Source organism: Antechinus flavipes, chromosome 2 (genome assembly GCF_016432865.1).
Source record: "Antechinus flavipes isolate AdamAnt ecotype Samford, QLD, Australia chromosome 2, AdamAnt_v2, whole genome shotgun sequence".
Lineage (NCBI taxonomy): Eukaryota > Metazoa > Chordata > Mammalia > Dasyuromorphia > Dasyuridae > Antechinus > Antechinus flavipes.
Window position 1 is genome coordinate 462,163,365 of NC_067399.1, and position 23,668 is coordinate 462,187,032.

General features: G+C 33.6%; 2 protein-coding genes across 3 annotated transcripts in view; one reads left to right on the forward strand and one right to left on the reverse strand.

Annotated features, from left to right (window-relative positions):
- Positions 1-17,641, reverse strand: part of FBXW2 (F-box and WD repeat domain containing 2) — a 31,836-nt gene extending 14,195 nt beyond the window's left edge. The window contains exons 1-3 of one of the 2 annotated variants that reach the window (XM_051979534.1): positions 17,575-17,641; positions 17,352-17,460; positions 13,188-13,697 (exon numbers count right to left, since the gene is read on the reverse strand). In XM_051979534.1, the coding sequence (XP_051835494.1) occupies positions 13,188-13,677 (490 nt within the window). In that variant the 5' untranslated portion in view covers positions 13,678-13,697; positions 17,352-17,460; positions 17,575-17,641. Of the gene's footprint in view, positions 1-13,187; positions 13,698-17,351; positions 17,461-17,574 lie in introns of those variants that run through there. The other variant, XM_051979535.1, reaches the window with a different exon arrangement.
- A 1,714-nt stretch (positions 17,642-19,355) lies between these two features.
- On the forward strand, positions 19,356-23,594 carry B3GALT9 (beta-1,3-galactosyltransferase 9). The gene is made up of 2 exons (XM_051973727.1): positions 19,356-19,361; positions 20,201-23,594. The coding sequence occupies exons 1-2, from the start codon at positions 19,356-19,358 to the stop codon at positions 21,302-21,304; spliced, it is 1,110 nt and encodes a 369-aa protein (XP_051829687.1). The 3' UTR covers positions 21,305-23,594.
- The last annotated feature ends 74 nt before the right edge of the window (positions 23,595-23,668 follow it).

A 23,668-nucleotide genomic window follows, 5' to 3' on the forward strand; every position in this document is an offset into this window, starting at 1 on the left:
CAATATTAGCTTAAACTTTACAACTCTAATAAGACCAAATTAGGAATTTCTAGATCAGAGAATTCACATTTTCCCATACTCATTACTTCTATCTTTATCTAAAACAGATATGTGGACACTACCAGTAACAAGCTGAAGGAAGAATCTAAGAAAAAGGATAGTATCTGATCTGTACAAAGAGCCCTTTTGATTATGAATTTATTATTTGCCAATGGAGTTATGTAAGCTAAAGAGTATCTTTTCAAGTGGCATTGATTCCATAATTATTTAACTTCTGGTGTTCATCTATTTCATTCTCACTTCAGATTCAAGTCCCAGAAAGAGAAAGAACTTCATTATTGCTTATAATTGTCTTGTGATATAGGTTAGCAAAGTGTTATATTGATCTATTTAAGGAATTCAAATAACTGAAAAATTAGAAAATTTTTGCACCCAATTTTAAAATTTGGCACACATATAACAATCTTGTTATTATTAATTCTTAAAATAAACTTGTCAACAAAAACAAAATTTCACTCTAGCTATTTATTTCATTATTTATTTTTAGCTGCTTAAGCTCTTTTCTTAAAGATAAGGGAATAAGATTCTGCTAAGGAACTAATAACCAAACCTTTTTTATTAGATGATTGTTGATACAATAATGAATTCATTTAAAACTTGGTAAATTATCTTCAACTGCAATAAAAGGTTCTGTGATAGAATGTAAAAATATACTAAGTAATCAGTTACAGAATAACACATATCAAATAAGTTGTTTACAATTACTAACCATATTCAAATGAATAACCCTAGATAAAACTAAATATCTCTCTAAGGTAACACAAGATAAGACCATAAGTCACTCTTCTTTTAAGATAACTAACTGTACTAAAATTCTCTAACACAGAATAGAAAATGTGATATTAATCTCACTAAACAGCAGAATTATATTCTGGTTTTACAAATTCTTACATCACTGGCAATTATCCCCATACCATTGTGAGACAATAGAGAAACTTATCTTATATACGATGATATAACTACTAGTAAGCAAATGTCAAAGCCAAAAACTCATCTACTTGATTAAGATATAGAAAGCACTAAAATTCTAATATCTGCATCTTATTATTGTAGCTCAGAAGTGCTCCAGTCTTGACCTGTGAAATAAAGATTTAATATTGTGTTTAAACCGATCACCTGTCATTATATAGAAATCTGCCTAAAATGAAAATAGGGACATAGCTACAGTAAGGGAAAAAAAGTTTCCCTAATTTCATGCTAATCCCAGGTAAGAGTCATAAAGGTAGCCAATTGTATTGAGAAAATGTCATAGCCAGGCATGAAGTTAGCCAGGTGGGAAACATTCCATTCAAGAGGAAATGCATACTGGGAAAATCGAGTCAGGAGAATCCTACCTCAGCCCATGCCAAGAGTCGTTCTCCCAGCCTTTCCCATGAGAACTCCACCAGCAATTCAAAGATGTCACCCCCATAGGGTTACTGGCATCATGGATCATTGGCTCAATAGCATTTCTTGATGATTATACCTGGAATCAGACTCAGATTAATATTAATTATAGTCCCATAATGTCTTAAAAAGCAAGCTCCAATAATCATAGCACTTGGTGGACTCACTTATTAAAGATCATCTAAAACAAATATGGATTATAGTCTCAGATTGAAAACAGTAAGAGATTCACCATAAAAACTACAACTTCTCCTACCCTGTTTAGAGAGATTTTCTATAAGAGGAGATAATGAGAGGGCAGAGGAAAATAGGGATGTAAATATAACACAGTCAATCTCAGAATTAACCAGCTGGGAAGATTTTTTGTAAAGGAAGATAATTTAAAAGAGTCCAAGTATAGCTTTCCCAAGGTCACCCTCAACTTTTTTTTTTTTTTTTTTTTTTTTTTTAACTATAAACTAGGGACAGATAACCCATAGTCTTAGATTTCAAATGTTACTTCCATTGAGATGCTGAAATTTTTTTTGAAGCAGTGGAACTATATTTGAGCAAAACTAAAAATGAAGCTCAAAAAGAATATTCAAGGGGAAGCTAGTAGTGCAGTGGATAGAGCACCAGCCCTGAAGTCAGGAGGATGTGAGTTCAAATGTGATCTCAGACATTTAACACTTCCTAATTATGTGATCCTGGGCAAGTCACTTAACCCTAATTACCTCAGCAATAAAAACAAAAATTCAAGTCCCAAAAGGCTTCACCTCAACTTGCAAAGTCCCACTAATCACAGTAGAGTTGAACACGATTATTGTCAATAATCAAATTGTTGCAATAAAGTGGCTAAAAATAAATTTATCAGTTTAAAAAAAAAACACACAAAATATTTTTACTTAATATTCCTTTTTACTAGTATTCCTTTCTCAAAAACATCGTAAAACTTATCCTAATGTGAAAAGATAACCAATTACACATTCATGAATACAGCTGGAAACCTCTAAACTGACAGACATTTTTCTCTTATTCAACCCTTAATGTGAAAAATAAATCTTTAAAATTAGAGTTTGTTTAGACTAAGTAGGTTAAAATGTAACTTTAGTATAGACCATCCCAGTTGGTGTTATCATAATAATCTTTAATAACTAAACCTATAAACTTACAATTTTCATAAAAGATAACCAAATAATTTTAGATGAAGCTTCCTCTTTACTACAAGTACTTCAGAATATTAATAATTTGCAAAATTTTTCTTTTTAATTGTTCAGTTCATAATGTAACAATATCCAGATTAGAAAAGTAGCCATTTCTAAAACTATATCTGCACAATATCATAAACTGTATTATAGATTTGAAAAAAAAAAAAAGTAAAACCCATCTCTAGTCAGGCTACCTCAGTTCATCTGGACGCAACTCTAAATTTCTTTATACAGAAAATCATTCTGAACAAATTTAAGTGGAATTCACATAAAACTGATCTATGAACTTTCATTTTAACCAGGGGTGGTAGGTATTTTCATCTTTGTAGTTCTTAGATCTACATATTATAAAATTTAGAACATGTCACCAGCAAATTTGAAATAAACTTATAACCATGTCAAAATGTCTTATCGGACAAAATAATAAAGATTTTTCCCCCATACTGAAATCCAAATAAAATAAAATATTTTTAACAGTAAATTTATAAGGTAATGATAGTATCCAAATTGCAAGAGAATATATTTTCCTAGCTATGTTGTTGTTACCAAATTTCACAATATATACATGTATTTAATTTTACATTAATAACATTTAAAAAGTATACATAAAGCTTTACCAGTCTGAATTCATACCTATTATCAAATTGCTTAAAATGTTCTAGTTGAAGGACTGGTTTTTAGCCCAGGCTAAAGCTTAAAAAGTTTGACTTGATGTTCGTAGGATTTGATTCACCTTCCTCATATAGAAGTCTTTCAATTTTCACAGATGAAGTTAATGAATAATTCTCAATTTGAACAATATAAGAAAACACTTAAGATACTGTTTAATAACACTAATCATAATAACCAACATTTTCACCATAACCAGTATTTCTATAGTGTTAGATGTGTAATATGGGCTCCCTAAATACTATCCTGAAAGGTGAGTGGATGCAACTACCAGATTTTGAACTTACTAGTAAGACTAAAACCAAAGCTACAAAAATTCTTTGGATAAGGTGGTACACAATATGAAGACTAAATCTTTTCCTTTTGAAATTTCTAATTCTCAACTAAAATCAAATCGTGGCACTTTAACCCAGGCAAGGAGCTGAGTTGAGAAGTCTTAAAAATATTAATTCACTGCTAAGTAGTCAATCTAAATATAATTACATCAGTCTTTTAGCAATTTATAACTTGTAACCCAAATTTTTATAACCCCCCCAAAATCTATGAGTTTATTTTTCTAATACAATGCATTGTCAGACTAATGTCAGACATCAAATTTATACAAATTACAAATCAAATTACCGAGTTAACTTTAACTTGGCTTAAAATCACACAACTAACAAGTTTCCTGATCCATATATTTTCCCAATTTCTCTTAATGTCAAATAGTACAATAAAATCTAGGAGCACATATATTCAATTACCTGAATCTATTTTCCAAATGGTATCATACAAAATCTCAATTATTTAGCATTATATTTTACACAAGGGCTTTTTATTCCAAACATTTAAATTATGGGTTCAATATTTCCAGCTAATCTACTGTCAAAGATTTAAAAAGTAACAGTAATCTATTCTAATTATCATACTTCAGAACACTTTTCTCAACAAATTTCTTCTAACCATCCTTTCTGTATTGGTTTTCAATTCAAGCTGCAAATTTTTCATTACAACTACATTTCTCACTCTATTCAAACTTCTCTAAACTCTCTCAACATGCTTAAGCCTTCTGTTCATTTTTATACATCTCTCTGATGCTTTGAAAACTCAAATCTTCTTATACTTTTCATATTTTCCCCCTCAATCTTCTATTATTTTTCTTTCCAAATCTCCCAAACTCATTACTCAGACTATACATTCTTTACTTGTTCAACCAAATCCCAAACTACATTCATCCTATTGAATATATCTTCCAGAACTTTAGCACAAATTGCTATTAAACTTTCCCAAAGTATACAGTTAATTTCAACTCAGGAGGTTTTATTCAATAATTTACCTACCATACTTATACTCTACTTGATTATCTATAATTCAGGTGTTCTCTAGGGCAACAAAAGAGCTCCACTACACTGCCTATTCCTGATCCCAGTTTCTTTTGCTAGATCATTACTCATTTCTGTTAGTGGTTGTCCTGAGCCCTCATTCTTTCCCTTCCTTTTTCTCTTATATATACAGAGAAGTAACCAAAACAAAATTTAAGGAAGAAAATTCCTCTTCTCTCTTGGTGATTTCCTCTGTTTCCATGGGTTCAATTATCATCTCTCTATAGCTGACTCCTAAATCCACAGAGTTCTAATCTGCCTCCTTAATCCGAGCCCCAGATGACCAATTACTTACTGGATATCTATACCTATAGTCCTACTGCTAACTAAAATCATTCTCTTTCCTCCCCAACCTGTTCCACCATCAAATTCCCTATTTCTATTGACAGAACCAATCACTGAGGTTTCACAAACATAATCACCTATTATTTTTCCTTCTCCCATATCCAATTACCTGATGAGTCTTATTAGTTCTGCCTCCACTTATCTTTCAGATTTATTTCATAATATTCTCCTTCACAAACTTGACATTCCAGGGAAACTAGTCTACTCACTGTTCTTCAAATTTGGCATTCTTTAGCTCTCTTGTTCAGAGATTTTTGATATTTATTTGCATCATGGACCACTTTGACAATCTGGTAAAGTCGATGGAGAATCTTCTCAGAATGTTTCTAAATATGTCGGTAATAATAGCTAAAATTTATGCAGTGCTCTAAGGTTTGCAAAACACTTTACAAATATCTTTTTTTTAAAATCAAACCCTGGAAGATAGGTGTTATTATAATCCTCATTTTACAGATGAGAAAACTGAATCAGACAAAGTAAGTGATTTGCCCTGGGGTCACATAACTAGCATATGTCTTGAGGCTGTATTTGAATTTAGATGATCCTGATTCCAGTTATGTGCTAAGGAAATCAATTATGCTGAAATGTAGTTGACAAAATATTTTTACAAACTACTTCACAAACCTCAGGTTAAGAATGTCTGCTCCAGGCTGATTGGAAAAAGTTACATGAACTGGCGCTGAGCGAAATGAGCAAAACCAGGAAAATACTGACACAGTAACAGCAAGATTATATGATGATCAACAACAGACTTAGCTCTTCTCAGCAACAGAGTGATCCAAGATCAATCTCCAAAAGACTCATTATGGAAAATGCAATCAGAGAATGAACTAAAGCAATCTGAATGCAGACTGAAGAATAAATACTATTTTCATTTTATTTTTTGTGTTTTTTCCTTTTTCAAACTGTAAATTTTTTTAACAAGCTGTTTCATCTTTCACAATATAACTAATATAGATTAGAGATAGAAAATTTGGAACTCAAAATTTTATTCAAAAATGAATATTAAAAATTCTTTTTACATGTAATTGGAAAAGATAAAATATCAATTAGTGGGGGAGGGGGGAATTATAGTTTAAAAAAAAAAAGAATGCCCTCTGATTATTAGTTTCTTTTCTTCCTTAAATTATGTTCTACTTACTTCTTTATGTAGATGATGCCTCCTGCCAGTAAAATTTAAATTCCTTAAAGGCAGTGATCATTTTTCATTTTTTCTTTGTATTCTCAGGTTGTTGTAAAGGAAGAATAACTTTGTAAATTGTAAAATACTCTGGCTGAATGCCATTTCTGTGTGAATGATTTTTTGATCACCTGAAACTGTCAGTCATATTATTATCTCAAATCGGATTTTTAAAGAGCGCACTTCTTTGTAAGAAAAATTGGGACCAAGAAAGGTAAGAGTAATTAGCCCAATATCATGGAGTATTATTTTAGTGGTAACATCAAGAATGGAAGCTAAAATAACAGATTCCCAATTCAGTGATTTTTTTCTATTGCTTCATGCAGCTACATAAAGCAAAAATACTTTATCATCTGTAGAGCTAACAATACAAATCAATCACTTAAAATATTCTGCCCACATTCTTTTTAAAAAATATTTAACAATAACATTTAAAATGAGTTGACTGGTTTACACAAGTCAGAAATAAAATTAAACAGCTTATAAATGTCACCATTTTGAAAGCATAATGCAAATAATACTTCAGTACTAATAAAAAAATCAAAAAGGAATAAATTATGCAATTTAAGCAAAAAAAAAAAAAAAAAAAAAAAAAAGCACTGAGCATAAATAAAGCAAACCAATGTAGCAGAACTAAACTAAATTACCTCCAAGATTCATTTAACAGATAGATATAGATGTGGATCTGGGTCCAAAAAAACCTTAGGATTCTACTATCAATTAAAACACTATGCCTTAGGAGGCAAGGGAAGCCTATTTTTTTTTAATTTGTTCTACATTCTTTCTCATTAGCACTAGATTGTTAATGAGCTCCAAAACTCCTCAACTCTCAGTGAATGACAAGAGAAATTGTATATGAGTATTAAGAACACACAACTGCTAGACATTGGCCCAAGATAACTGCTCAACACTTATATTCAGATTTTTTTTTTAAATTTGAAACACTCAGGCATGCTACTCAATATGCACATCAATGAGCAACTACTGGAATAAATGCCACACACCATTTCCTTCTAAACAAAGATTTAGATTTTAAAATTAAGAGCTAGGAAATCAGAGATCTTCTGGTCCAACACTGTATTTGATGGGTGAGAAAAGTGAGGTTTAAAGAGAAGTTACCAAAGTTCATACAACATATTTGACCCCAAGCTTTTTTTGATCAGTACTACTGTTTCCATCTACCACATTAGCATGCTCTAACAGCACAGAACTCAAACTGGTAGTTTAAAAACAATGGGCCAACTGGAAATACTTGTTAGCATAATTAGTAAGAGTATAAGGTTAGTAAATAGAACACATGTCTGTGGGACTTAAAAGTTTATAAAGCATATTGTTTACTGCTTATTGAGGAAGATAATGCATGAATTATTACTACCCTTGTTTTCTAGGTCAAGAAACTGATTCAGAAACTTTAAGAATAACCACAATGACAATTATTAGAACTTTAATTTTGCACACTTTATTTCCTCCTCCCAATAATCCTGTATGGTAAATTCTATGGGTGTAATCATCCTCATTTTACATAAGAAAATGGATGTTCAGAAAAGTTAAATGACCTTACTTCGGTCAAATCTGCCAGAAATAGGATGTGAACCTAGTTATGCTTAATTCCAATTCAGCTTTTTAGTCCACAGCATCATGCTGTTTGTCTTAATGATCTGTCAATATTAAATATTAAGTGACTTGTATAGTCAGAGAGCTAGGCAGTGGGCAGAGCCTGGATTCAAACCCAGGTCTTGTGACTACAAATCTAAGGCCATTTCCACTATAATATGCTGTCTCAATATCACTGAAGAGCCACCATCAAACTGAATCCCTCTTCAAAAACTGCCTGCCAATGGTCATAAGAATGTAGATAGATTTGTCTACATGTATCAACACTATAAAAGAAAAGTCATTTGGAATAAATGCTCTCCTGATGATGAATCTGGGTCACAATTTTACATTTAAAAGGTAGCATTATGTTCAAAGAAATCAGGCTTCTAGATGACAAGACAACATGTCAGTATGTTCCTTCAAATCAAGAGGCCAATTTCTAGAAAGTAGTTTAAAAGTCCCACTATTTGCTAACTTATCTTTCCTCATTCACTTATTTTACATAAAATTTATTAAACACTTACTATGCAGAGAAATGGACTTAGTAAGAGGAGGTGAAGCAAAATGTGTATATCCTATGTAGATAGAGTCCTGGACTTGAACTTAGGAAGATCTGAGTTTAAAAACAATCTCAAATATTTATTTACTAGCTGTGTGACATTGGGCAAGTCACTTAACCCTATCTCAGTTCTTCATCTGTAAAATAAGATGGAGAAGGAAATGTCAAAACATTATAGTATCTTTGCCAAGAAAACCCCATATGAGGTCATAAATAGTCAGACACAACTGTAAAAGAATTAAAAAACTATGGGGTAGGGAAGGAGGGAGACAGAAAAGAGAGAAGAAAAGGAGAAGTAGAAGTTTTTCTAGTTCTGTTTTTAGTATCAGAAAGATTAGGAAGCGGTTCTGTGGCAGAGGTCTTAAGCTTTTTTGCCATGGATCCCTTCAGCAGTCTAGTAAAACTTATGGACTAGCCCAATATTTTTAAAATTTGAAATACTCAGGCATGCTACTCAATGTGCATATCAATGAGCAACTACTGGAATGAATGCCCCATACCATTTCCTTCTAAACAAAGATTAGAACTTGGGTAACTTCTCTTTAAACTCACAAAACCAATGGACTACCTGTATTTTTAAGCTAAAATACATAAGATTACAAAAGAAATCAGGTATAGGTAAAGGGGAGAAGGGTTGTATATTTTTAAAGTTCACAAATCCAAGGTTAAGAATATCTGCTCTGGAAAAACTTACATGAATTGATGCTAAGTGAAGTGAGTAGAAGCATGAGAACTTTGTACACAATAACAGGAAGATTATGTGATTAACAACTATAAAGGAATTGGCTCTTTTCAATTATGCAGTTGAATTACTTTGAATTAGGCAATTTCAATAGACTTCAAAAGCCACCAACATCCAAAGAACTATGCAGAGTGAATGTGGATCAAAGCATAGTATTTTCACCTTTTGTTGTTAATGCTATTGTTTGTTTGCTAGTTGTTTGTTTTTTCTTGTTTTTTTCTCTTTTGATCTGATTTTTCTGGCACAATTTGAAGAATATGGAAATATGTTTAGAAAACTGCACATGTTTAACCTATATAGGATTGTTGCTATCTTGGGAGAGAGAGAAAAAAATTTGGAACACAAGGTTTTGCAAAGGTAAATATGGAAAACTATTTTTGCATGTATTTGGAAAAATAAAAGACTATTTTTAAAAATTTCTGCTTTATGAGTTTTCAGATGAAATTAAATCTATCTATAGTCACAAGAAAAAATGCTCTAAATCACTACTGATTACAGAAATGCAAATTAAAACTTCTCTGAGGTACTACTTCACACTGATCAGATTGGTTAATATGACAGAAAAGGAAAATGATAAATGGTGGAGAAAATGTGGAAAAACTAGAACACAAATGCACAGTTGGAATTGTGAATTAATGAAACCACTCTAGAGGGCAATTTGAAATTATGCCCAAAAGGATATAAAATTGTGCATACCACTATTAGATCTGTATTCCAAAAAGATCATTAAAAAAAACCCTAATATTTAAAAAAAAAAAAAACAAAAATATTTATAGTATACTTTTTATTTTAGGGATATTTAAGGGATGCCCATCAATTGTGAAATGGCTAAACAAGTTGTGGCATATGAATATAATGGAATACTATTGTTCTACAAGAAATGACAAGCAAGTAGCTTTCAGAAAAATCTATAAAGATCTACATGAATTGATGCTAAGTGAAATAAGTAGAACCAGGAGCATACTCTACACAGTAACAGCAACACTGTGCAAGGACCAACTATGATAAGACTTAGATCTTCTCAGCAATGCTATGATCCAAGACAATTCCAAGGGCTCCATGATGGAAAATGTTGACCACATAACCACATACAGAGAAAAGAATTATGGGGTCTGAATGCAGATCAGAGCATACTATTTTCACTGCTTGAAGTTGGTTTTTTTCTTTGTGGCTTTTCCCTTTTGTTCTGTACCTTCTTTCACAACATGATTAATGTGGAAATGTTTACCATGACTGCAAAGTATAACCTATATCAGATTGCTTTCTGACTTGAGGAGGGTAGAGAGGGAGAGAAAAATGTGGAGCTCAAAATCTTACAAATATGAATGTTGAAAACTATGTTTATATGCAACTAGAAAAAAATAATATTAAGACTAAAAAAAAAGAACTGACTCTGAATGCAGCCTGAAGCATACTTTTTTAATGTTTTTTCTTCCCCCTTTTTAATGTTTCCTCTTTCATAACTGTGAGTAATATGGAAACACATTTTACATGATAGCACATACATGCCCAATTTTTTTTCTTTTTTTCAAATATAGCTGGTCTCTTATGTCCTTCTCTCTACATATCAGCCTTTCAGCAATATTGCTCAATATTATAAACAATATTTGATGCTAAACCACAGATATCAGTCATGTAGACTCCCCTCCCCACAAATTCTTTTTTCTGTCCAAAAGGATAAGAGTGCTGATTTTAGAAGGCTTGGGTTTAAATCCTGACTTGGCTTCTTATTAGCTATATGAATTTCAGCAAATCTATCTACCTCTTTAAGTCTCAGTTTCCTTATTTATAAAATGAGGGGATTGAATTAGATGAACTCTAAAGGTCCTTTCCAGGTTTAAGTATGAGCATATGAATTTTAAAAAATCTACACAGATAAACATAATACATAAAAATGCATTAAGTACAATGGAGTAATATAAAACAGTCTTAAGAAAGTTATTTTGATGTATAGAAGAATTGCACATGTTATCATTGGATTATTTGCCATCTTGGGGAGAGGGGAGAGGGAAGGGAAGGAAAAATTTGGAACACAAGGTTGTACAAGGATGAATGTTGAAAATTATTCATACATATGTTTTGGAAATAAAAAGCTTTAATTAAAAAGTTATTTTATATATGTATGTATATGATGAATACAGTTGCTGAAAGAAGAATCAGGAAAATTAAATGGGCTAAAAGATGGGAAGGATTTCAATAAGAAAAAGAAAGAAAGGGAATCTATTTCAGACAAAGCAAAGAGTGAACAAGGCACAGAGGGAGAAAGTACATTCAGGGCATATTCTCTGACCAGAAAGTAGTCTAATTTGACTATACAGAGATGCTCTGAGGGAAGGAATATGATATCCAATAGTGTGCCACATTGAAGAGGTTTTCCAATGTCAGGCAAAAATAAGAAGTTAAAAAGGTATAAAGATTTTTTTTTTAAATGCAAGAATGACATGACCAGACAGGAACATGAGACTGTTATGGGAGGAATAGCAAAGATGTGTTGGATGATAGTGGAAATGTAAAAAACCTACTTTCCTATCTTCTAATCCTTTATCCTAATAGACACAGTAGAGAGCTACTAGCCCTGAAATGGATCTCAGAAGTAATCAAGCTTACCCCTCCCCGCCAATTAAGCAATTCAACAAAGATTTATTGTGCATCTAGTGGCAAGAGAACTGAACTAGATTTTTTTTAGACTTTTAATTTTTTAGCTAAGTGACAAGTTAAATTAGTTGTTCCAAGTTAAGACATCACAAAAATCTCAGATCTCAAAGGGATCTCTGCAGTCACCATACATGCCCTAAAAATCTCCTTTAGAACACTCAACTCTTTTCTTGAAGACCTAGAATTGAGGGGACCCATTACCCCCTAAAGCAGCTCACAATGTTTGATAGCTCTAAATTACATACAAGTTTCTATTTACACGAAGGCTGAATTCGCCTCTTTGCAACTTCTCATTCATTGCTTCTACTTCTACTTCTGCCTTCTAAGGCAAAAAACAAAAGTTGTCATGACAAAAAACAATAGTTGAAAGTCTGAAGACCTGGGTTCAAATCTCACTTGTGCCACTTAATCTTGGTGTGATCTTCTACAGCTTCCTTCATCTCTCGGCCTCAGTTTTCTCAATTGTAAAATGAGATTAGACTACATAAATATTCTTAGTCTTTTCTGTTATGAATGACTTTGGTTGTGTGTTGATAGATCCTTCTCAAAATATTTTGAAATACATAATATAAAGTACATAGTATTAGAAAACCAATTATAAAGTAACAGTTATCAAAATCTTAAGAAAAAAACTTTATGGAACCCAGATTAATAACTCCTGATAAGATAATATCCCTTCCAATTCGACATCTCGATCCTAAAATCTAATCTCTCTTCTATACGACAAATGTTCAAGTAAATGCTTTAGCCTTCTCTTCTCCAAATTAAACATTCTTAGTTCTTCCAACTAATTCCCAAATATCAGATTCAAAGTCTACTCATCTTGGTTACCCTTCTCTAGATCTTCTCTACTTTATTTAGCCCTTCCTAAAATATGCTGTCCAGAACTAAAAACAAAACTCTATACATGGTCTGCTAAAGGAAGAATATAGGACAACCATATCCCTATTCTTTCAAGATATAACTTAATGCAGCTCAAGTTCAGATTTGTTTTTTTTCAGTTTCCAATTCCCAAAGTGATTCATAGAGCTTGTGCTTCACTTAAATTTCCAGATTTTAAAAAACTGATGTCTAACCATGTCTCCCCCATATTGTATTTATGAAGTCAATTTCTTGAACCCATATATCACAAGGGTGAAACATGGCTATTCATTGAAATCCTATACTCCTTCCACTAATCAAAAGACTTAAATTTCATTTACTGTCAGATCTCAACAGATTCCAAAGATCTCTACTCATTAGAATGGGAGGTGGAAAAGAAATGGTAGAAATGTTTCTTTTTTCCCTCTAACAAGAGGCCACAGTAGTAAGAGGACAAAGTAGGGGAAAATTTTTTTTTGTATCTATAAACTACAATTTTGAGGAAGATTATTTTAAAAGTTACAATGTAAAAAAGCAAAGAAAAATAGAACTGCTATTTTACTCATTGAGTCACTGCAATTCCTACCTGTACAGAGAAGTCCATCCTTGTAGTAAAGTGCATATACTCTGGCACTGTGTCCAATTAACGATGAGGTCTCAAAGGCTTCATGGTCCTTCAATTGCTTCATTCTCAAAATTGCCTTCAAATAAACTTTCTTCCAATGCAAAGCGTCCTGAACGGAATCATCTATCTGCCAGCCCAAGTTTCTACAGGCAGTCTGCCATACCTCTGTACAGGCACTTATAACCTTATTCCACTGCTTAGAGACGAGGCAACATGTGAGTAAGGTCTGAGGATCGAGCCATTTTAACAAATAAAAACTGAGTTCCAGAGGAAGAAGTTTGAGGAAGTCTCGCTTGAGCAGAGTCTCTAGGTTATTGGAGAGATGCCTGAGCTGGATTGCTCCACTCAGACTAATCAGGTGATCCAGACTTTCATTTTTCTGCAAGTCCGTCAGAGAAAGAAATGTAACAGAAATGTTATCAAGCCATGTCTCAAAGTCCTTTCTCTCCATAAGGTTATGGAAAAATTTACCTGTGGCACATCAAAATATCGTATTAGTTCTGCTCAAAAGGACAGTACAAGTATGAATGCTAAAAAAAATTACAGATTAGTATCAACTTTGGCATCATTTTATCATGTTAAACAGTTAATATGTTACACTCATAGTTAATGCACCATAAATATCTTAGTTATCTCCATGCATTAAAAAATACATTTCTAAACATTTTAACAAAATACAATTTTTGAAATCGCAGTCACTATAACTTTATTATTATGAGACTAACACATGCTACATGCATCTTCAATGTAAAAAATGTACAGTGTATTATTTGAATAAAATAACGTGGAAAATCTATTTCAAAATTTAATTTGCTTAATGTCATGGCACAATATTCCAAAATATTTTATATCCCTTTATAGTAGATTCAGGTGCTAAAATCTCAAAAGGTGATGAGATACATGATCATCAAAAACATTATTCAGAAAGGTTACAGTTAAAGCAATAAAGGCCAGATTCACAACCACATTAGTGCAAATACTCTGTATCAACTCAAGTGAACAACTAATTGAACCAGGAAATATACAATCAATTAAGTTCAAAGCAGGAAAAATATTAACACTATTCCTATAGGTATTCCATATCTCAGGAGCAAAGCTTGTTAGAAGTCTCACTTAGGTACTAATATCTGTTTCTATATTGTAGTATCATACTGTCCAATGAATGATAATCTCTACAAGCCAAAGTTCAGTATTTTTAGTGGAACTAAAGATTCAGGTATGGCATATTCTGCAATCAGTTACAGTACAAAAGAATACTAAGTGTGTTGTTGGCTATGAATTTATGTAACCAAATGACAATTCTCCCCTTATCCCTTTGAGAAATAAAAGCTGCTCAGAGGATAGCTAGACAGGCAAAGAAAGTAATTAGAAGTTACACATGAAAATACTCTCTAAAAACCATCAAATATATACCAAAGAAACAAAGAAAGGTAAGGAAAGCAGTCTACACTTTCCCCCAAATCTGACCATTAATTTTTTCTAACTTCAATTCTATTAATTATAAAAATATGAACATCTTTTATGTCCAAGAGAAGTTGAAAAATAGCTTTCACTGAATACCATACTTCTTTTATAGGAGGGAAAAGGATAGAACATAAGTTACAAATGTATTCCCTTAGTCTGATTAAACTAAATTAATCATGTTCATTAGAATTATTTTCCTAATAAGCATAGCAGGAAGAAGTCTGATTAATCAGCAGAAGCAACTGAACAATTTCAAATCACTATAAATACAATCTATCAAAAAGCCTAAGAATCTAGGATACATATCATCAAGGAGATACCCCATTACTTTCTAGCTATGTGACCCTAGGTTAAGTCCTTGTCTCACTAATATTGATTGAACATTCTATAAAATGAGAAAATTGGACTAGCTAGTCTCTAAGATCCTTTCTACTTCTAATACTAAAACCTGCTCATAGTAATCACACATGTAAGCTTCCTAGTCCCTTTCTAACTCAACCTGTTGTGGCTAAAAAAAAAAAAAAAAAAAAATCTGTTGGTGTTTTATTTTTAATCACTTCAAATCAAAACTTCTAAACAGTCAATCAATTCAGTGGGGACAAAAAAAAATTTGTCTAATGTGTGGCACAATGTAAACAAAAGAAGCTGACAAATTTCTCTCCTTTACCAAGTCTTCTTACTCCATCCCATCCCACCTCCCATCCCCCAGCAATTTAGGTATTCTACAGATTTGGCCTCTTATTTATTTCCACTTAAACCATAACAGGGAGTAATAAAGTCACAATAGCACAAAATGCTGAAAGTTCTAAAAATCGCAGTCGTTGCAGGCAACATTGGTCATACTAAATACTGCATTAGTTGTGTGGTAGTACTGGTCATCTTGTAATTTTGTTTTATTTCGAAACAGTAGTCAGGTTTACTTTTTCAAAGGTCACTCACTAATGTACCATATATTGCATGAGGCAATGTGATATGGCAGATAATACAAGACTTGAAATCAAGAGATTTGAGTACTAGAACTAACTATACTACTAATTAGTTGGGCAACCTTGAATGAGTCCCTCTTCAAGAGTTTTATTGTCTTCACCAATAAAAATGGAATAATGTCCATCCTACCTACCTTGCCATATAAGAATCAAATGAGATAATATACTTTCAGAATGCTCTGAAAACCTAAAGCAACATATAAATGCTTTTTATTATATTATTATTGGCACTATTATTATATGGCAAATGCCTTGATTTATAATGGCTGGATACTTGTTTTAATTCCTGTTAAATATATTTTCTCAATGTCCTCGTAAAAAAAAATCCCAGGATTATACCATTCATAATCATAAATCAGTGTTTCCTACCCAAGACTAAATTAATATGATTATGATCCCACTGAAGAGTACTAGGAGATTCTAACCAATGAACACGTAAAATAGAGATTCACATACTCATTTGGACCCTGACAATAATATGCTTCTATTCCAGTCCTTATATACAGAATAACCTTCAAGAAGCTACTAGTTTCCTACTAATAACTAGAAGTTATTATCTCTTTTATTTAATGTAAATTTGGAAAGTTATTCCTCAAGTGTCCAGAAGCAAAACTTTCTAAAAAGAATTGGTTAGAATATAAAGTATGCTGTCTTAGGAGAAAGTGAATTAATTCCCCTTTTCAATGGAGGTTGTTAAGCATAAGCAGCATGGTACAGTGCAGTGTGATTATTTGAATCTAGTCGACTGGATATAATCATACTGCCATTTAACAGCTGAATGACCTCCAGTAGGTCAAAGTTTCTCCAACTATGTTCCTTCACATATAATATGAGGATAATATTATTCGTACTATTTTACTAATAAGATTAAGAGAAATACTTTGTATATCTTAGCGATACAGGAAAATGTGTTGTTATTACTACAACAAATACAGAAGAAAGAACTGGGTAAAACTGAAATAGGTGTCTCCTTCCTACTCTAAAATATCTCTATGCATGTGACAGTCAAAAAGATAGTTTAGAAATAACCATGAATACATGTGTATGTGAGAAAAAGTTCATAGTAGTGAGATATAATAAGGGGACTGGACTTATGTTCAACTACTGACTATATGAACATAGGCAACAAATTTAATTTCTGTCCCTAGGTTTCTTAATCTAATACCTACAGTAATACTCCAGAGAATTGTTGTAAGAGTCAAATATAAACAAACATGTGCAGAGTGATGCCCAAACTTCAAAGAGCTATGCTATGTTTGCTAGCTGCATGATCCTGGGTAAAAGCCAGCTTTGGTTTCTTAACTAGGTCTGTGGATTTGAGCAAGTCATTCTTAATCATTTCATTTCTCTGAATGTCCATTTCATCAACTGCAAGATGGGTCAATACGGGTCCTACATACATCACAAAATTACAGTAAGCTTGGTGGGCCTTCAAATGCTTTACAAATAGGGGTTAAAATTGCTATGGCGATGAAGATTTCTGAGAAGAGCTCTCCTGCAGAGCGGATGCGGCTGTCAGGGCTCAAGAGTCTGGACTGGCTGAAACAGCTGGACGAGAGGAAAAGGCGGGGCAGGAGGAAAGAAGAGAGGCCTACCTCTGACACCATCCTCCCCCCTACACACTTCCCCCTCTCCCGCTCCCCCGCGCGCGCCGCTTCCCGCCCCGGGCACTGACCTGAGGGCGCGCTCCGGGACCCGGGGCCTCGGGACGGACACACGCCGCCTGGGCGCCCGCGGGCCGGCGGAGCTTCGCAGCGGCCGGGCCCCTTCGGCAGCCATGGCGCCTGGACAGGGAAAGACAAAGACACACACAGTGGGTCAGACGGACTCAAGATCCCTTCTTCCCCACCTCTGGTTGCCCCACCGTCCCTAGCCCGCGCAGCCCCCGCCCCACACACCGACTCGCGGCCGCCGCTTAGATTCCGCAAGCTCGGAGGGGAGCGGCTTCCGGCGCCGCAGTACGTCATCTCCGCGCGCCTGACTCGTCCCCCGGGAACTGACGATTAAGGTAGGGGGAGGAGAGGAGAAAAGACACTAACCGGAAGTACTCGAGAGAATTTCCGACCAATCCTAAGGCACAGGATCATAGACCTAGATTTGTAAGGAAACTCCACTTCGCGAGGAGTGTGAATGAAGCATGCGTAGTAGCCCAAAGACGGAGATGATTGGCAACCTGCGCCTATCTACAGGGATATATTTGGAAGAAAAAAAAAAATTTAAAAAAAAAAAAAAAAAGCCTGTGTAAAAAACAACGGCAAGATGAACAGGAAACGCAGTAAAATTCTTCTATAAAGTTGTCAGGATGTGGTTTTAAAAGAGCCTTTCATCTCCCATTGCCAGTGCCTGCCTAGCTCTTAATTGGGAGCTCCTGTGATTGTTCCAAATATTTGATTCCGTCCATTAATTAAACAGCAGTCCTCATTCACAATTTTTATTCCTACCTTCCTATCATCAGATTTTTTGTAAATATGTTCATTGATCCTGGCTTCCTAATATTTTGGAAATTGAAGCAGTGAAATTTATCTGCAGTTCAAACAAGTCTTATACCTTATGTCAGTGTTAGAAAGGGACTTGACTCATAGAATGCAGGTGACAACTTTCACATCTGAAAGTAGTTATACAATTAATTCAAATCATTTCAGAGGTGAGGCCCTATCTCAGATGTATGGGCTCTGATATATGCTTAACATCATATATTTAGCAGCAAAATATGTACTAAACTGCAGATTTCTTAATCCTATTCAACTGTACACTGCTTCCATAAGACCTACAAAACATGTTTTGATGGTTTTAAAACATACCCCCCAAAATCCACCGTCTCTTCTTCCCTTTTCTAAGAGAATTAAGAGATCACCAAACGTCAGGGGCAGGCCAACTTCCAGTTCAACACAGCTATGCTAGGGACTTAAAAAAAAATCATTTAGCCAATCCTAAGGCACAGGATCATAGATCTAGATTTGTAAGGAAACCCAAAGATCATCATTTCATTCTTCAGGTGAGAAAACTGAGGGCCAGAAGTGAGTAGCCCAAGGTCAATACTAACTAGAAGTAGAATTTAAAGCTGGGTCCTCTCATGCTAGAGCCATCAGCCCATTGTCATCGCAGTCTATCATGGATCTTTGTTTAAATCCTTTAAATGCACATATTTCAACTGCATGACCTACAAAACCCTGCATTATTTTTTGTCATTTACAGAACAGTAATGACTTCATAAGATCATCTAATCCAACCATACTGAAAAAACTTAAATAGAAAAACAATTTTATTCAAGTAAACAAATTATTGCTTACAAGGATAAGCATAACTCCAGAGATCATATCCCATACCTCATTAACTGTTTCTGACATCAAGGAACATTTTTTTTTTTCAAATGATTTCCTAGAGTCTTAAGGACTAATGAATTAGGCAGACTGTTCTGACTGTATTACTTTGGGTTTTCTCCAACTGCAATATGATCAGTGTGTTTGTGTGTGTATGTGAGCATGGGCATTTCTGTGCATCCATCAAGTAAGCTGGAACAAAGGATCAAGTTGATTAAAGAGAAACCTTATCCTAAAAGTTCCAGACATAAAGTGTTTCCACTTCAGTTGCAAATGGACTCATCTTGTCTATACATTTGAACCCAAATCCGTATTTGGACTAAAGTGCTTTGCGAATTCCGAACTCATTCACAGATAATATGCAGGTAAAACTTTTTTTTTTCTCCCCAATGTTTAAGGCATTTGTTACTGTTCTTGTGAGAGGCAGAGATTCTGAATTATAGGTAACCTTGCTTCCCTTTTATAGTGTCCTAGGCTAAATACAGTATTAAAGGTTTGCCATTTCCTTATGTTGCAAGCAAACGAAGAAAATGAGAAATGAGGATAAATGAGGACCCCTAGAGAATTATAGATTTGGAGAATGAAAGAATCTTAAAGTCTATAGAATTTAATCCTCTCATTTTACAGATGAATAGAAGTTTTTCCTCTATTTAATTGATGTAAAAGGGAAGATGAGAAGTTCTATTATATGAGCCAGTGAAAATGGGTTCAGCTCTGCTTCTTCAACTCAGATCCTTTTCATTAGATTTCTACTGATGCCACATCACACTATAGCAGTTTCTTGTTTGTTCTATTTCTCAATTAAAAATTACTGTGCATTCATTCCTCTTTGGACAGGAAACCATGAAGTTCTAATATGGTCCCAATGAGCACTTACGTACTTTCATAAACATAAAATGTATTGGGATATTTGTAAAGTTATATTTGCACATTATTTTATTATATATTATCTAAAAGTATTTATACATAAATATTAATAAAACACCTTTGAAACATGGGTCAGAACCATAAATGCATTTCAAATTATACTAAAGTTGACAAAAAACTGCTTGGCAACTAGAAAAATGGAACAAATTCTGTATAAATGATAACATCAAAGGCTAACTCAAATGAGTAATAGTAAATAATTGGTTTCTATTTTAAATATATTTCCATTAATTTCAGATGAGTGCAGACAAAAAACATATGTTCTCGTCTTATTTAGGTGACATTCTGTAAGCTTCGGACTCACCAATGGTGCTTCATTTTATTTAATGTCATCTTGTTTCATGCCCTACTCTTTGGAGCTGACTTTGTGGAAGAATATTTTCTGCAATCATTACCATATGTAGATGTGCGAGTTCTTGAGATTAAGGACAAAGCCAGAAAATTAAATGTGGAACCCTTAAAATATAACCTCTCAAAATTTTTTATCTTGAGCCAGAAGGAGGCATGCAAGGGAGAAGATATCTTTTTACTCTCTCTTATCTTTAGCAGTCCAGAAAATGGGTCAAGGAGAGATTTGATAAGGAAAACCTGGGCTAATGTGACCACTATACGAGGATATCCTATACTCACATTATTTGCCTTAGGAATGCCAGATCTAGGAACCTCTCAGCAAGACATCAATATGGAGTCTAATAAATACAGAGATATTATTGAAGGGTTCTTCCTGGACAGTTCTGGGAACCAAACATTAAAGACCATCATGATGATGCAGTGGGCTGTAACTTTCTGCCCAAATGCTATGTTCATCCTCAAGGTCAATGAAGAGATGTTTGTCAATCTCCCTAGCCTGGTAGACTATCTTCTTAACTTAAAAAACCACCTTGAAGAGATCTACGTGGGAAGGGTTATCCATCAGGATATGCCCAACAGAGATCCTCGAAGCCAGAATTTTGTTCCAGTTAGTGAGTATCCAGAAAAGTACTACCCTGATTACTGCAGTGGAGAGGCCTTTATAGTATCCCAAGATGTAGCCCGTATGATGTACGTGGTTTTCAAGGAAACACCTTTGGCAATACCTGCTGATGTTTTTATAGGAATCTGCGCCAAGTATGCTGGCCTCATACCCATCCACAGCTCACGGTTTTCTGGAGAGAAGCACATTAGGTATAATCGATGCTGCTATAAATTCATCTTCACATCCTCTGAAATGACTGGTGAAGAAATGCCTCTTGAGTGGAGGGAAGTAAATGATGGGAAAGAATGCACTTTGCTTGAAACCTATTATGGGTTGGTCTCCTGCAAACTTCTAACTTATCTTGATAGTTTAAAAAACTTTAATATAGCACCTATAAAAAATGATGCAATGTATTTTGCTAATTAAGATTTCATTTTCCTACAGAAAATATATGCTTTACAATTTCTCTTTCTGCTATCATAGTAAATATTCCTCCTTTTGTATTTTCCCCCAAAGGCTTAACTATAAAAGTCTTTGCAATTATTATTTTGGCAAGAGAAGCCCTTTTATTCATGTTCCAAATACCAATGATCTAACAGTTCCTAAAGAATTTAACTTAGTATAGAATTCTTTCTGCAATCAACTTTTTTTTTTTTAAGAAGGAATGTATTAAATTTATTTCTGTGAAAAATTGCCTCTTGTTCTTTTTAATTATAGTACTTCTTAATAATTCAAGACAATTCAAAGACAATCATAATATTAATGGAACTAACTTTGCATTTTTTGGTCTCTGATGACAATATCTGAATGACTATATCTGACACCTGAAAAAAATTAAATAGAATTATAGAATTATTTTAAAATGTTACTCAATATAGTGTGCATGCGGCAAATGAATCTGTAAACTTAAAAAATCATGTTCCATTATCTACTCTTAAAGAATTAAATATAGACTCTCTCTCTCTCTCTCTATATATATATATATAAATCTTAAATTTTATTTAGGTGTCCAAGTTCTTTGAATTAGCACATTTCCTCCTATGCTACTAATTTTCAGAAGTTTTTTGACTTAAGTCCCAAACAGACCCCACAATACAAAAAGGATGCAACTCATTTATTCATTTGGTGTTGTTGCACAGTAATGCTCTCATAAGATGGATAAGAACTAACTAGGATTAAAGAATTAGAAATATATAAAGAGCTGAAAGAAATCTTAGAGGTTATTAGATATAAATTTCTCATGTATAAAGTGCCTTAAAAATCTCAGTTATGTAGCCTCTACTTTGTGACAGCTAGAAAGGACATCAGAGATCACATTGCCACCTAATTAATTTCCTATTTAATAGATAAAGAAATCAAGGCCCAGAAAGGTACAGTGACTTGCCTAAGTTACACTACTAGTAATGGAGTCTATTCCCAAATCTAATTCTTTTTTAATTCCAAATCCTTCTATTCCAAATCCAAATTTCTTCTATTATCACCACAAACCAGAATTATTTTTAAATGGAATTTTAATATGAGATTAAAAAGGGAACATGGGATGGATTTTGCATACACTGCTGCTTCAGCAATTTCAAAATATCATTTTAGGATCTGAATGTCTTTTAATTCAACAGACCTTGCTCTCAAATTCTTGAAACCGAATCATATTCTTCTCTATGCAACTTGCTTTCCAAATTATCACTATTACTTTACCAGAGGCAGCAAGGTGGCAAGTGGATGAATTTGGAGAGTAGTTCTTACTTTAAATCTGGTCTCAAACACTTAACAGATGTGTGACTTCTAGACTAGTCATTTAATCTCTTCTTCAGTTTCCTTATCTAATAATAATAGCACCTATCTCCCAGGATTTTTTTGAGGATCAAATATAGTCATGTTATTGGTTTAGAAGTATGTTTCTTTTCTGGTAATAACAATAATAGCTAATATTTAAATGTAGTTTTAAAATTTGCAAAGCACTTTAAAAATATTATTATATTTGACCATTATGTCTGCCTCTTAGAATTCCTAACTCCCTTCCAAGCATAGCTATTCAAATGGCCCCTTTCCTATGATACCTTTCCTGAACCTTCCAAGTGTTAATGCTTCTCCTTAAGAAATTACAATGTATTATGTATTTTACATACATACAATGTATATATTTGTAAATACATGCTGTTTCCTTTAAGAAAAAGTCAGCTCTTTGAAAGCATTTTTGCCTTTGTATATTTCAATGCGTAATGCACTGCTTAATATTTTATAGTTTTCTTGGATAGAACAGTCACCAAATTTATTCGGAAAAACTAATTTCAAAACATTAATGTATGAAAAAGCAAGTCATTAGTTGTACTGATGTGTTACAGAAGTAATAGAGATGGAAAGAGAACCAGCTGGGCAGTCAAGAGACCTGAGTTCTAATGACAGTGTTACTACCAACTCATTGTATGTCCTTGGGGGCAAGTTACTTTCCTTCTCTAGGCCTCAATTTCCTCATGGATAAAACCACAAGATCCCAAAAGTTCCTTCCAGCACAAAAATCCTACAATTCCAAAACCCATCTTTACCAAACTGATACTAAGCCCTTTGATTTAGGCCACTGCAAGGTACTAAAGAGGTGACTGGTTAATGATGATAGAGAAATATTAGTAGTTATTAGCTGTAGAAAGGTCTCTTCTAAGTTTAACATCCTGTTTGTATTAACTCAAGCCTAGTACCTATAGAGAAATACTGAGTGCCAGATCACTTCAAATTTTAACATTCAATGAATTCTAGTACTCTGTAGGAAACAGAAGGTGTAGAGTAAGAACACAT